Raw genomic sequence first — 16,593 nt, 5'->3', positions numbered from 1 at the left:
CATACTTTAATGGTTCAATCCGTAAAATTGAACCAAAAGTAGGTTGCTCGCATTGTTGAGAGTATGCTCTACGTGCACTTGCAATTGTGAGAACCTGAGCGATGTTTGGGGGTCGAGTGCGAGCTAATATGCGCCTTTTATCAAGCTAATTGGCTTCCCTCAAATGTTTTTGCGTCTATATTATCGCTGCTTTATTAAAGCAACGAGGATGAAGTCCGTTGTAGTTACAAGATGAAAAAATATCAAGTTAAAGATGTAAAATGAGAGACTGGATGCAAATTATTATTAAAACTTAGTTTATTATAGCTTTACAAAAGATTTCCGTTCACTATGAACATTCAAGTCGTCCATGCTTCTAAATTCACAGTGGTATACTCAATGAGCAGGATAAGTTTCATCTTCAGCAGTGTAATTTTCCAAGAAGAAAGAACGATGCACGACTCCATTCTATACAAACTGCTAATTATTACATCAACAATTTAAATTTCAAAACATCATCGGCGTTCAACAAAAGAGTGCGCAGTCATCATAGTAAACCTACAGCTGAGTTTGAACATTTTAATTTAAATTAGAACTCGTCATGATATTTTAAAGTACCATGCAACAATTAATGGACTGTTTTGTTTTGAACAATTTCTCTCCTTAACATGAGCTCTCTACAGACTTGGGAAATATGTTCAGTCAGTTTACAGCTCATCGTGCTTGGGGCCTGAGAACTCTTCGTGCGAGATGTATCCATTCTTGTCCTTGTCCTCGTGCTGGAAAATTTCTTCGACCAGCTTGTCCTGGTCCTGCATCATCCTCTTGACATCCTCGCTGATCTCACCACCCTCCTGCTCAGCCACCTGTTTCTTCAGGTAGTTGCTCACCTGCGGAATGGGTTTCAAATCAGATACTTTTCCTCATGATAAAAAATCAACAAATATACTGACAAATACAAATATTGGTTTATTGACAGGAAATTCAAATTATGGACATGGTTTATTTAATGAGGAGCGTTATTTTTATGATAAAAAAGAATGGATGAATCTAGCACTGTGAGTTCTCAGGTCCCAAAAGCGATGAGCTGTAAAATCTGAATGATATTCTGTAGAGAGCAATTTTATTTAAGGAGTTGTGTGAATTATATAAATTTCATATCTTTTGTAAGCTTTTGTCATGCTTTTTTCTAACTATATTTATAACGTGCTATAAAGTATTGGACTTTGACCACCAATCAGGTATTTTTAAGCAATATCAATTTATGTTAGAACTAAATAATGTGCCTTAAACCAACTAACTGCCCGTGAAACCAGCTGAATCAAATGTTCTGATCTATTTTTCCAACAATTGTTTTTCTTAAAATTATAGTAACGTTCTTTATATAATCATTCAATTCCTTTGAGGGTAAATTATGAATTATTACATAATATTTTAGCAAATATTTTAAAATTAATAATTGTCAACGAGAACGGTTGAAAACCAGTTGAAAATTGCCCGCAGAATTTTACTGAAAGCTACATTTTATGATGAAAATTTCCCAAAATGCGCATTTATATAGAGAATGATAGACAGAAAAAATCCAGAATCAACTTTTAAAAATGGTCCTATTATTATAATTTTTCTTCTTTCGGAACTATGAAATTGTATTCGAAAAAACTATACATTCCAAAGAATAGACAGTTTATATATGTTCTGAGGGCAGAAATCAGTTAAAATTGTAAAAAATTTAAAACAGCCAAAATGCACAGCCTTAGAGCAGTTTGATACTGTTTAAAATTCCATGAGGTTTGAAATATTTAAAATAAAAAAATTTAATGTTAAATAACAAAAAAAAAATGTTAATTTATCTACTAATAAACTTTGCTTAGAAGTTTTTAAGTGAGTAATTTGATATACTCACTATTAATTGCGTTATAGGAATAAAAAAACATCAGTTGAGCCTGATCCCCAAACTCCTCTAACAATAATACACGAATACAAACCACAATTTTGTTAGTCTCACAGACATTCCCGCGGGTGAGTTGTTTTAATGGGCAAAAGAGAGCATTTCACCATTTTTCTCACCTCCTCCCTGGTCAGCTGCTGGTCCTGGTTCTCGTCGATCTCCTTGAAGACGTTGACGGGCGGCGGAGAGTCGCCCAGGCTGATCAGCTCGACCTCAAAGTACAGGGTGGCGCCTGCAAATTGATTAATATAACAAGGAAAACATTTAAGCAAGAGCCAATAGTACCTCCGGGAATGACGCTGCCTGCGCCTTTGTCACCGTAACCCAGGCTGGGAGGAATGGTCAGTTTGCGGATCTCGCCGACGCACATGTCGACAAGACCTTGGTCCCAGCCCTTAATCACTTGGCCCACGCCCAGCTGGAAGGTGAATGGCTGGTCGCGGTCGTGGCTGAAACAATGGAGCAGATACGGTTGAAGCCAAGTAAAGAAAGAATATGTACTGAGTTGTCAGTCAAATACTGAAAAAGCTAAATTTTTCGGGATATGATTTACAGGAAATATTTTCTTTACAGTGAAAATACTAAAAAAAAAGGAATTGACATAAAAAACAGACGTTTCTAATTCCTAAATCATTAACATATTTTCGTTGATAAATTAAATTCTTCTAGTCAACAGGTTTTGTACATTTGTCCATTCGGTATTATCCAAAGAAAAATAAAATTCTTGGCTTTTTTCTAGACGAAATGTGATTTTTTCCAAGTTTCAAAACGAATTAACGAAAAATTGCCAGTCAAAAGCTCATAATCTATTCTAAATTATGTTTTTCTGATCGTAAAAATTACTCCCTTGGCATTTAAAAAATGTTGATGCGATACTTTTTACGGTTATTTAAATTTCCTATTTAGCTGCTTAAAATTAGCGAAAAAATCATCTTTGAGCTGGAAAGCTTTATTTTAGAAACAATTGACGACTTATAACATCACTTTTCGACGTTGAATTGATCTTAAATCAAAACAAAAATCATATTAAAAATATCTGTAAAACATTACTGTTTTACCTAATTTTATAAACAATTTTGCTCTAGTCCAATCAAGAAAAAACTACGCAGCTTTGACATAGCTTTGAATTTCTCATCCGCCTCACGGCTCATTGTTAGCAAGAAACCTTAATATAATTTTTTACACAAGAGAGCTAGTATTGCTAGCTTTGGAGAGACACCATTCGATGCTAGAAACCCTGAACCTGGACTAATTCCTGAGTTTCTTTTTATGCAACCGAAATGTCGTAAAAATTGCGGTTAGTACAGCTTGACGCTTTTAAAAGTGCAGTGGAAAGTTTTGGGTCCCTCGCTCGGCTCACATTTCTCATCTTTTGATCGTAAGAGGGTCCTTCGCTCTGCTGTTTATAACTAATAGATTGATTCGCACTCACAAAGTTAGCGGAGAGCGGGCGAGTTTGTCGGTTTTTACGACACGGCTGGCACCACTGCGGTAGAATAACAAGTAGGCATCATAAAATAAAAGAAACACGGCGCCGTGATGGCCATCCGCACTTCTATTCCTCGTGGTTCGCAGGTTCATTGCACTTTGCGCATTGCTCTCGGTGTCCCGCGACCACTTAATGCATAATGCACGGCAGTTAATTAGAGGACCCGCGCGGTCACCCGACTGCACCTTGCTGCGCCATGCTGGTACGCGTCTGAATTTCTACCAGCCGTAAAAACAATATTTATTGCCCCTATAACTGCGCGGTGATAAAATCTTTTATATAAATTTGTGCCTGCCGAATTTCTGCGCCGCTCGCCACAGGTGAAAAATGCGAAGTGCCGCATTTGTCACGTCGGATACGGCACGCTCGTTTGCTATGGACATTAACTTGCAACGCGGGCAATGTGCAATCTTTTTTGCACAATAAATCGTTTGCCAGCGATGGTTACTATATAAAAGAGCAAAAATGGTTTATTAATGAATCAATACTAATTTTCTAAATATCGTTTTACTACAGGTTTCCTTCGCAGTAAAATTAATTTTAAATTTTGTCTACGAAGACGGAAAGCACACACCGTGCATATTTTTCTACTGATATCGTGATTTTAGAGATTTTTTAATCTTGTTGAAAACAGGGCTGTGAACACGTTTTTTTTATTAAAATAGCACATTAATTATACAATTATCAGAAATTTGGTAAAACTTTCTTTTCTCGGGTAAAGGATAATTTTCCAAAATGGGAAAAAATCATGCCTTGTCCATTTCAGTAGCATATTATGCTTCAAGTAAAAAGTACCTGAAGAGAAATTGAAGGTGATTATTTTTGTTTTTTCTTCCTCAAATTACCAACTATAATTAAAACCAGTTTTTTATTTGATCTAAATAATTCTCATTGAGACTGTTCCGCAGATTTGTGCCTAGTGTAGGAAATTCTCATTTTGCCTAAATAATTGTAGATTTTTAATAGGCAGACACAGCATTAAAGACTTTCAAAAATCAGAAGCCGACTCTCTTGAAAATTTACAATTCGCTGTGGCTAAATTTGAATTTTTAAAGGAATTGTATAATAAATAAAAATGATGCCAAAAATACGATTGAGATTCGCATTTGGTCTTTGGAGCAAGCCTCAGCTGCCTCATGAATAGGACGTACTTGATGACGTAGAAACTGGACGAGAATTAAAACAACGAATTTGAAATCACAAAGATGAAGCCTGGTTTCATTTATTCTCAACAAATATGATTGACCTTCAAATCTAATCAAAATATATTACAGTAGAAATATTGCTGCTAAAACCATGGAATTTAATTCTATCAATCAATAAGAGTGTATTGATTCAGAGTCGCAATGAATGCCCTAGTCACGGTCACATCATGTGCTTCATTATTAGAAGTGTGCCAGTGTTTATTCATAAAAGCTGTTTAGCGATTCTAAATGAGTGCGCGTACTCTAGCAAAGTTTCATCTAATCACTATTCTGGGCGGCGAGAAGAAAGAAGGAAAGAAAGCGGCGAGATCCTGCACCTCGGGCTGCTCCAAGCTGGTGCAATGAATACGACGTGTATACCGTAAACGCGCCAACACATTAATAATAACGGATCAAGTTCATCCTGAACGATCATCATCAGAGCAGGCGAGTTAATAAAAATGCTCAGCTCCGAGGTCATTGTTGCGGTAGGAGAAAGCAGTCTGGAGAAAGTAACCGAAAGAGCGCATCCGCGCGGCTGTTTTTGCGCCTCTCTCAAAATTAATGTATGCAGTTTGGTCCAGAGCACAAGGCGTCGCGTTTCTATATCCTGATGAGTTGTGTAATGGGGCGAAATGTCCTGCTGATATGACTCAACATGGAGTTTCCACTTTCAATTTCCCGAAAGTGAGATGTTGTCGCCGGACAATAGTAGGATTTCTCTTTGATGATTAAAAATTTACTGGATTGAGAAAATTCTAGGTTCACATAAAACTTGATAGTATTTTCTTGTGGAGAGATTTTTTTATAAAATAAATAATGTCAGGCCTATTCTGGAGCTTGCTCAGCTGCTAATCGCAGTTATCACATATAGCAAAAATTGTCTTGTGTCCACCTCATCAGCAATTAATCCAAGGTGAAGAAGTGTGACGAGGGTGTGTAGTCCAATTCTGCAGGGGTGGATTGTGCATGGTGTATTTATCACACGAACCGAAATTGACATTCATAGAAGGCTGCGCACGGAGTGATAAATATTAATGGTCCCTCCAGCGGCGGAGTGTGACAAGCGGGCATGTTTACGTATTTCACACCGCAGATGCTGGAGCCTAATTGCGCCGAGGACGAGAGTTCACGGGCTCGAATTCATGGCACGTTTCTGACTAATTAATGCGGCGAAAATGGTATAAATATCAGATCGTCCCGCTGCCGGCTCTGTGCGAAATTGTCGATGAATAATCAATGCGAAGCAAAGCCTGCGTCTTGCACGTGAAAAACATAAATTTGGTGAGCGGCCCCGTTCAAAATATTTGATCATCATGCGATGGAGTTGAAATATGCAGAAGAAAAATGAAGAGTTCATTTCGCGACATGAGACAATATTATAGACTTTTTATGTTACAGTTGAGGAGCTGATAGAAATGAATTTTTAGGGTCAAAAATTGCTAATATTATTGAGTGAAATTTTCACTAATTTGACTCTAAAACTCAGCTGCTGTGAGTGCAAAGATAAAAATTCTTTACAAATTCGGAAAGCTTGTGAAATTATCAATTTTACCATATTTTGAAAAAAAATCTCCCTGCAAAGTCGTTTAAAAATTGGCTCCTATCTACCAGCAATTTATGCAAATCTAAAAATTTAAAGAGCCAAAATAAAGCTTGATTTTATTCAAACTAATTAGAAAAAAATTAAACCGCTACAAGCAGCAATATTTCTGAAAGCGACTTTCCCTGGAGCACTTTTCTTATTGAAAAATTTGTAAAAATCATCATCATCAACTTTTACAAAAGTATGAAAGTCGCGCATCGTTCGATTTGTTTCGCTGATTGTGAGCAGATTCCATAAATTAAAAGCTGTATTTAATTTCAACTAAAAGATATCAGAAGATAGTGTGGCAAAAAAAACAGCTAATGATGAGCCATTATTTAACTTTATGTATCACTCCATTTTTTTCAAATCACGAGATGCTTGGTTCAACACCAGTTATTATTATTAAATTATGAAAATTGTGTCAAGTGAAAATCCCGTCCTATCCAATTTTGGTTTGGGATTCGAAGAACTCTGGGTCACCTTCATAGACTCTAAAGAGCTGCGGTCAACCACAAATTTCTTATAAATTGAATGCATTAATCAATTTCAGAAAGTTTTAATCTAGAGAGCAGCTCATTAGCAAAAATCACCAGCTTGAGACACCGCAAAAAACATTTTCACCTTCTGATCGGGTTAATGATACGTCCAGCCACAGCAACTACCTGAAAATTAGCCTGGCACACAATGAGAATACGCGTCTTGTGTGCTCAACAGTCTAAAAATACTCTCCATCATGAGATTATCCCTATTTGCAAACAACACGACACTGTGTGAAAATCTAATCACGGCGTGTTTGCCGAGCACAGGTTTGCAACGGTACGACCCCGTCGTTCGATGCGAATTTGTCACGCGGCATCTTTCCCGGAAAACAAGCCGGCGAAAAGCAGTGCAATATAATTTATTCATTGGCAGGGAGTGTGCTCGTCGTGTGTGTGCGGGCGGCTAGGCGCAAACAGCGCAACAAACAGCGCAAGGAAAATTATTATTTGCATTCGGAATGGGTCGGTGGCCTGCAGGCCGACCAGGAAACGCGCGCAAACTCTTGCATCCCGCCGCTTTGCCAAAGTACGTGCCGGCACGTAAACACGAACTTGATTTCTCTTGTGGCTTGCAATCTGAAATAATTCGGGCCAGACTTGAGTGCCTTTGTTTTATATTCACCTCGAAGCCAGCCAGCCAGCCTTCCACCCCGATGCATCGGCCGTTAAAACATGTGTCTGTGTCAGGCACGCAGCCGGGGAGAAACAAATCTGATAAAGGAGTAATGACAAGCTCCAGAAGAAAGGAAAGGCAATAAAAAATCGCACACACCGGGAAAATAAGACAAACCCTGAAGACTACGTGCGTCTTTTTCTTGGTTGTGGCACAGCACCAAATGATCCAAATAAAATATCTGTGCGTAAAAGTTTAGTATTTTTTCTTTACAAATTTACTAATGGGTAGCATTTTTCATACAATAAAATAATTTTAAAATTAGATCAGACTTAAAATTACCTACATTTTTGTACCTAATTTGGAATAAAATTTAAAATAAATTGTTCTATCGCTGATTTCATTTGAAATTAAAAAAAAAAATCTAAATCCAGAGCAACTATTGTTGCATTATTTATTGAATTATTTTTTTAACCTCTGCTCAGCACATCCCGTGGGCTATGAGCTCACCGCGTCCCAATATTAAGTGACTCGAGTGGCCGCAGAGGAGCTTGGGCTCAATGTGGCCATCTTTTCGCCTCTCTGAACCGGGGTCTTTGATTGAAACGCCAGAAAATTGTCCCTTAAGCCGTTGGAAAGGTGCAAAAATCATCAAGTGGCGAGTCAGTGCCTGTGCACCTCCCAGCTCGTTGGGCTATTTGAGCATTTTGAGTCACTTAACTAATTACCTTTTCCATCTCTGACATTGGGCAACCAGTATTAGATCCCTGAACGGCACAAATATCTCCTACTGCTTTGACACTCCTGAGAATGCCTTAAAAATGCGAGACAACGGCCATTTTTTTAAATTTGGACAAAATGTACCAAGAAATGATTTTTTTATCAAAATAAGACAGTTTAGTTATTTTAGACGATTTGAAAAGTACTTTAAATGGGCTAGAAATTGCATTATTTGAAAGCACCGTGACAAAATAGTCGATAGCCAAAAATTCCCATCCCTATTTTGCTCTTGAAATATTTTAATAAATAACTTGCACCGATTTTCATCTAGCATTGTCGAAAATGCCATCCAGCTCAACAAAAGCACCATACATAATGTCAGTTTGGATGCTCCCTGTCGTCAACGATCAGGCGGATAAGTTTGATATGGGGTGAGAGATTTACTCCGACGCGTTTGAATAAACGCCTGTCACAGCAGCCAGGGGCGAAGTATGGACGGTTACTTGAGTTATTGCCTGACGCTCAAAGCACATAATTGTTCCGCTGATGCGAACATACACACTTTGCATAAAATTTAGTTACGTATACGGATTTAGCTGCCGACAATGAGCGAGTTGCCATTGCAGGGCAAAGCACGGTAAATTCGACTAACGTTCGCCGTTCTGGTCTATTCAGCATTTGCTTCGTTGAATGTGTGTGTTTCTCTGTTTGCAACGAGTCTAGACTGTGGTTTGCAGCTTTTCACGCCCGATCACTCATGAACGCAATTTTATATATGTGCTCCACACATCAGTAAGGGTTCCTTTGCCAAGTTGGTTCGTTTCTAGTAGACGCAAAAATTGTTTGAATATATTTATTCATGTTATTAACATTATTAAATTAAAAACCTCAATTTCTATTGCAAGAGGGAATTTAATAAATATAGAACGGAATCATAATTTTTAAGATGTTAAATTGGAAAATAAATTTCTTTGTATGATAATATACATTTTTCAAGGTTGTATTACCAGTATTAAATCAAACTTGCATTCAATTAGAGAAAAATCACAGTGCTACATCAATTTTGTAATTATTTTCTCTCAGCAAAATTTTATTTTCGGCTATTTCAAGTCACCAAACGATCTTGGGAAAAAAATTTCCTTTCAGAAAAATATTTTCCTGAAGGTATTAATATAATCAATTTGGTTTGTGTTTCCTTAGAGTTGAAATTAATTTTGATAAAATATAAATTCAGTTTTTTGAATACGTGTATTTATTTCCTAAATTATCGTAAAAGGATTTATTTTCCTAATTGTGATTTCTTTAGATGGCGTATTTATTCAACTTAGAAATCTCTAGATCAATCGAAATGCGTCTTTTTGGATCAGCCAATGGGAAGGGCCGCGACAAAGGGTGCAAGCTACGGCTCTCGATTGATAATCGACGCTAACGCGACGGACAAACGAGTCACGTCACAATATCAAATAGTCTTTTGTGTGCTTTTTGTGCAAACCACGTCGTCACAGTTTTAAAATTAGAGGCACCCGCGAGTCATTGTCAAGTGGTCCACTGGCGCGGAAACATCGGCTCCGGTCTCGCAATTTGACAGGTAGGAATACACATATATTTCTTTGTTGCGTTTCTTTACCCGCCCCGCCGCAATTCCGAGAATATAGTCTCGTTTCTGGCATAATGAGCACGTTTCTAACGGGATCGAAGCAATTAGTTGCTGCGCCTTTAGCACCCATCGAGAAGAAATTTCACTGCCACTCGACGAGATAATTAATATATAGAGACTCATCATATCAGAAATGCAATTATGCTCGGCATTGACCTCGATTTCGGCAGAAAAATCGCAGAGTATTCCCCTTTTTACCGGTTTTTATTCTTGCTCGCATCCAATCAATATTAATGAAAACGGTTTTGGCCACCGCTGTATCGCACTTAATTCAAGGAGAACGACTTTTGCGATCGCTCCACACGCAGTTGGGTGAAAGGCGGAATCAGGTGCATGAATAACTTGATCCAAATAACAAACAGAAAGAGCCTGAACTCTGAACGAAACTCGTTCTCTCGTAATGTATGCCCGCGATTTACTGCGCGAGGAAAACGAAAGTGGAGCTGCAGAGATAATGCGTATGCGTTACATTTAATTCTGTTTCGATGCCTGTTTTTAACGAGCTCTCCTTGTTTTTTAGTACTGCTCGCGATTTAATCACATAAACAGTAAATTTAATTATAAATAAAATGAAAACGGAATGGTTAACCTCTTAAAGAAACAAAATGAGAAAATTATTGATGTGGAAATGGCGTAAGTTGAGTAAATCATTCTTCCCTTAAATAACACTATTATAAAATACATGAAAGCAAAAATCAATCTGTTCTGCAGTTTAAATAACTATGCATGACTGCAAAATTTGATTTCTTTCCGCTAAAAGGAGAATTTCTCTCCCAAACCGCACACTGTTGGATACAGATCCGGACGAGAGGAATTAGAATCAGTCAGAAAAAACATGATATGTGTGAGTATTTCGTGGAAATTATTGGAATTTTTACTGTTGGCAATTGCCTGCGAAAAATTAATTCTTTCATTTCCTCTGAAGCCAACATTCAACCAAGTAAAGATTTTAATTCAATAAATCCTACTTGAATAAATTAAGTAATGTAATGATTTGTCATAATTGCTTCGCTCTCCACTTGAACTAATTACTAGATTTCATTCTAGAAAAAATCCCTCCCTTGCAGCCCCTGTGTTTAAACTCTTTGAACTGAAATAACGAGTGGTTAAACGAAAGGCAAACAGCGCCCACTTGATATAAAGCCGCGGCACAAGTGCACTATTTGCTCAGATGGGAACATACTGCGCGCCGATAAATTATGCTCAGCGCGAATGAATGGGAGCAGATGCAGCGCAGTAATATCCATAGCGAGGCAAAACCCTTTATTTTGCCTACTTCAAAGGGTCGCCAGCTGCAATGATAAATTGCCACCAGCTATTCAAAGCTCGCACAGCGAGGCATTCCGCTGAAATTAAACATATTTATGGCCGCCGCTGAATATGTGCGCGCGAGAGACGGATTATTGCGGATTAATCGGCCGGCAGGCGAACCCATGCACTTTTGGTTTGCATAATCGGGCGTGCACCGGTGAATTCATGTGCACGTCGAATGGTAATGCTGTAGCACCGGGATATCGGCTGATTTGGTGCACACATCTGCATGGTAAGCACCAGTCGTGCCTAATTATTGCTGCAGCGCAATTGCAGCTACGTCAAATTCATTTGGGAAATTAGAGAGTTAGTTTACCTCCAACTACTTGGATATGGTCTAGAATTAAATACTCAGGAAATTTTCAATGAATTTTAAAGTAACTGATAAAAGATGAGAATTTTCCAAAGGAATAGATACCGTTATTTTTTTTTGATTTGCTAAGTGCACGCCTCCGTAATTTAAAAGTCTGAATTTTAAGAAACTTCGTGAAGAGTGGACGGATTTCAACACGCTTTACATTTTTGGAATCTGCTTAGTGAGATGGATCGAATAAAGTGCAACTAAAAAATAATGATAACTAAAAAAATGCAAGAAATTATCAAGAAATTTTTTGGAAAATGTTTTTTAATTTAATATTGTAGGCATTGATTTGGCCGAAAAGTATACGGATTCATTAATACGAGCTCTCTAAAATTCAACGGTTTTTCAAATTTTCTCAGAAGTTTAACAAAAGGTAGAAAAATTAATGTTCACATTAGAGGACTACACATTACATTTTATTTTTAAAGACGCAAAAGTTGAGCAACAATTTAAAACGTTCTGCACAAATTTTTTCTACCAACATATATGTGTAATAGGAGCCAGGAAATTTCAACGCAATTAAACGCTTTGTAAACCGAGCACCTGTGACCAGCACAGCAGCAAACAATTCTCAGCGGCGAACGAAAATTAATTAATCCGCGTGCGTCGAGGGCCAACAAGTGTCTTAATTAATCGGGCGGCAAACACCCGCTAGAGATTCTCTTGTCTCTATTACAATAACCACAATCCTGCATCAACAGCGCGGTGGCGGCGGCGATGGGTCCACGCGGGCGCGTGGGCTCGCGAGATAAGCCTAATCTCTAGCTGTTCGGAGTTGGTTGCTTGGCCGCGCCGACTTGGTAATTCTGAAGACGTGGCACACATGCGAGCCACGACGCGACTAGTGGGCCACGTAATTCATTATAAATAATGTAGCACAATAGCTGCAGTGCCACTGCAACGCTCCATTATCGCTTTTGTCGCCGCGCGCGTCTGCATTCGTAATTTTATATTCCATCCCGTGAGGAATTTATTAATTTACAACTCTTTCTTTCTTCCTTTTTTTACGCACCGCGCCCCTACAATGTAGAGAGAAAGGAAAGCGGGCAAGGCTGCTCAACAGCTGAGATTCGGCATGGAGACGTGGTGTTTATAATTCAAGGCTATTCCGCTCTGTGAAAGGAGTGAGCACTGGCCAAGTACTATAATGTTTCCGTTTCCGTTGTACAAATAGAGAAATTGCGATAGAGACGAATTAATAAATCCAAAAAATATAAATCCGGAAGTAAAAATTAAAAAAAAAATATTATTTCCGCAATATTTGATCTTAAAATTAAAATTAATTAAATTAAAAAAAAATAATAATCTCTCACCTGGAGTCAAACTTGGTGCCGTCGGCCAGCGTGCCTGTGTAGTGCATGGTGAGCATGTCGTTCAATTTGGACTTTTGCGTGCAGCCCTCAGGTACGGACACAGTTTCAACTTTGAGTTTTGCTTCGCCGGCAGCGTGCGCCATTGAAATACACGCTAGGCCTGCGAGCAGGGTGCACCAGCTTCTCCTAGCCTGCATTGTTGATGCCCTTTCGCTCTTTGTTGCGCTCTATGAGTGGAGGCCTTGGTGCGTGTGTCCGTTCTCCGCTGCGGTGCCGAGTCTTCTGGCGTCGCGCTCTCGACCGAGTGACTGGTTATGCTTCTCTATCACCGACCGACCGGCTCACTCGCCGCGAGCATTGCTCTCCTGCTTCCCCCTTCCCGTGTGTTTTCGAGAGGGGCTAGCTCTGTTAGCTGTTTTACTCTGCCGCGACACCTCTAAAACCATATGGGTATAGGGCTGTCAATTTTGCTCGATCTACTAATTTTTAAAGGGAACATTAATTGAGGACGAAGAGCCACTTGAACCACTTTTAAAATTTTAAAACCTTCCAATCCTTCTTAAAACAAACAGAAATCAAAAAATATGTGGATTGATTTAAAATTTCAAACTTAAATGTAACATTTCTAGGGGGAAACCTATTGTAAATTTAGTTTTTGGGGAAGAAATAAAATATAACGGTGACATAATTGTTCCGTTATATCATTTTTTTGAACAAAATATCTACACTAGGTCTATTAATTTAGTATAAAAAATACGAATATATGTACTAAAGAAAATAAATATTCATTCTTTTTCAATTTAAGACTCTAAAATATTAAGATTTCTGATAAATTATTCGGAACTTATGTCCTAGTCCTCAAAATGGATTTTAGTTGGATAAACTCGTACCATTTTCAAATTCAAAGATTAAAAAAGAAAATTTAAACTCGAGGCTGGTTGCAGTCTTGAGAGGAAAATGAATACCAAAAGAGCTCATCTTCGTTTATTACAGAGTACTCACGGCCAGTTTCAGCGAATCCAGTCCAGAATTTTTATTTTTGGCAAAATTTGTACTGGTGATATTTTGAATTTTTATCTCAAAGAGTGAACTGGATTCGCCAATTGAATAAAAATGCTCTGAAATTATCAAAGATGAAGTCTTTTTGTCATTCATTTTCCACTCAAGATTAAATTTTCATATAAGAATATTTGTATTTATTATACTTGAAGCAAAATAATTTTTAAAGTCAACCTTTTTAAAAATAATACAAATTTCCAGCTCTACTTTTAACTCTTTCAACGCATGTTTCTCGATCGTTTGTTCCTCCAGATGCGTGTTACTGTGGATTTGTTTTCACTTTCCACGCTCACATGTTGTGGTTTCCCCTGAAATTTCTGCTCTTTCTGCAGATTTCTCGTGTAGTTTTGGTTTTGAATGCACCACTGCGTTTGTTTTGGTGCCAACTTACTGCAATCATGGATTTCTAATGAACTTCTGCTGAGTAGATAGTATTCATTTTTACAGAAAAAAATATGATGGAGTGAGCAACAGGTCCTACTCAATTTTTAGCGCTTGCAATGGACACAGGTGGGTTAGTTTGATGCTCATGCACAGTGTAATTAGGAACAAGTGTTTTAGTTTCGGTCTAGTTAACAGAAACTAATTCTAAGGAATTAGGACATTAAATTGCAACACAATTAAATGCCAACAGTGTGAGTTTAATTTGTCAAGTTTTGGGATACAAATCTCAAATAAATATTTGTTGGAAAACCCTACTAATGGAATACGAAAAATTATTTTAACACGATGTAATAATTTTAACTTCCGCTAGCGAAAAAAGTTTGTACCGTTGTCAGCATCCGGTAAAAATAATATTGAACGATAAAATGAGGAGCGACTGTCAGTTCAAAATTCAGACACACATACATGATGCTAGAAAACATTTTAGGTTGGCTTTGGTGAGCTGTAAATATAAATTCTTGACTGATTAATTGTATAATTGTACTTTTGTTCTTTTAAATATCAACGAATTTTAATTCTGAAAATCAAGATTTTGTTGGTATTTCAAAAAATTTACTCAGCTTTTCCATTTCCATTAATATAATTATTCTCAACGAGATAAATCTAAATTGAAAGTGTGGATTTCTGAAGGAATAGCTGTTAGCAAATTAAATGGTGCACGTAAAAACAATAAACTTTATTTCCAATTTTCTCGAAAATGGATAGATTTCAACCTGGATTTATTTCAAGAAAGATACATTTTATTTTAAAATGTCTCCAATTTATATATTTTAAAATCAATAGGGATATAAGGTCAAATTGTATAGTCGCAAATTTAAAGTGATGACGAAATTTGGGAAATTAGCATTACAGTGCTGCATCTTGTTCAAATAAATCAAAAGAGAAATCGGTCGCTGGCGTGAGTCACAAAGAGAGAAAGACGGAGCATCTCATAAAAAGCACTTTTCCAAATTGCAGCAGATAATGCATCTTAATTAACACAAAGGGGCATGAGCCTGCAATTTCATGCGGAGTAAATCTTTTTTATCACTGCACGCTTTGCAGCTACAGCTCCATTTTTTTTCGTGCGGCATGCGATAAATTCGAGCCAGGGATTACTGCTGCAGAAGCACGAGATGATTTACCGTCTAATTGCGCGAAAATGCTCACCTTCCTCTTAGGTTACTTGAGACGAAAAGGGAAAGTGCTGAATTTAAAAGCTTTGTTGTCACGATTTGAAACACGCAAAAAAATGATGATGCCTAACCAAATGGCGCTCCATTGCCCGGACTGGGTGAATCAGGCTGAGGTGACGCGGCAACCGTAAAAAGTCGGTACACACCGCTGGAGAAAAAGTACTTTCCCCGGCGCAGCTCGAAAGCAACGCGTGTGTGTGCTGTGTGCTGTGTGATCTGTCGCGTTTTTATTTATGATTACTCGCACGCAGCGTGCAAGTAATAAGAAAGTGCTGCTTCTTTCTCGATGACCAAAGCGACGGTCGCATCTCTCGCCTAGCAGTGAAAACTCGCGCTCATCATGAGCATCGCTATTCTTAGCGCTTGATCTCAATGCGTGTAAGCGATAGTGAACGGTTTCTCTGGCTTCACAGCTTCCTTGTTGCCTTTCTTGTAGCAGGAAGACGATCGTGATCCTCTCCAACGAGGAAATGCACTTAATTGAGGGGTTAAGACCCGCTTGTCCGTTGAGTGAGTGACACACCGGTGGAACTTGTAATAAAAAGTCAAATAAAGGAGGAGCACAGGTGCTCGAGTTAGAAGAAGTTAGGCAATCAGCACAACATGCTAGTCAAGCAGGTTGAATAGATGCCAAAGCATTTTAGAAATGCTCTCATTATTAGATTTTTTTAAAGTGCACTACAGACATATGATTTTTTTAATCCTTTGGTTGATCGAAGATGATATTTTTACAAATTTTTGTTTTCTTAGCTAAAGCATGTTTTTTCTGGAAAAATATCGTCTTGATACAAAAATTAAAATAAACTACTTTTCTGTTTGAATAATTTACGTGTCAATTTCGTAACATGCCAATTAATCCAATACAACATTACAAACGTACGTATCATGACGTTCGTGCTTCCTAGAAATCGTAGAATCTTGCAAACATAAAAGCAGATATTAAAATAGGATGCAGTATAAACTGGAAATCAGATTATTTTAGATGAATTATTGCTCTTTATTCCTTCCTCTACAACTCACGCACTTAAAAAAAAATGGAAATTTATATTGTTAAAAAACATGGATAAAATTAAAACTATCCCAAGTGTGTATTAGTTAAAAATTGCACAGATCTTCATGGAAATTATCTAGATCTGTAATTGCTTCCTTTTGCTCTTGAAGATAACAACAGACACCTATGGAAAATTCCAAGATGAGTACATAGCATCCCACA

At 37.8% G+C, this 16,593-nt stretch overlaps 1 protein-coding gene across 2 annotated transcripts; it reads right to left on the bottom strand.

Annotated features, from left to right (window-relative positions):
• Positions 1 to 275: 275 nt before the first annotated feature.
• On the bottom strand, positions 276 to 13,033 carry Fkbp14 (peptidyl-prolyl cis-trans isomerase Fkb14). Of its 2 annotated transcripts, none has more exons than XM_065483075.1 (4): positions 12,703 to 13,033; positions 2,213 to 2,376; positions 2,035 to 2,159; positions 276 to 869 (listed from the first exon to the last, which is right to left on the bottom strand). In XM_065483075.1, exons 1-4 carry the CDS (start codon positions 12,897 to 12,899, stop codon positions 687 to 689), a joined length of 669 nt encoding a protein of 222 aa, XP_065339147.1. In that variant the 5' UTR covers positions 12,900 to 13,033; the 3' UTR covers positions 276 to 686. The 2 variants fall into 2 exon arrangements, with proteins under 2 accessions (XP_065339147.1, XP_065339148.1); XM_065483076.1 differs by having other exon boundaries at positions 2,047 to 2,159; positions 12,703 to 13,031.
• Positions 13,034 to 16,593: the final 3,560 nt, after the last annotated feature.

The sequence above is a fragment of the Cloeon dipterum genome, chromosome 3, assembly GCF_949628265.1.
Source record: "Cloeon dipterum chromosome 3, ieCloDipt1.1, whole genome shotgun sequence".
Lineage (NCBI taxonomy): Eukaryota > Metazoa > Arthropoda > Insecta > Ephemeroptera > Baetidae > Cloeon > Cloeon dipterum.
Note: the sequence above shows the minus strand (reverse complement) of the source record. Positions and strands in the feature narration are given on the sequence as shown.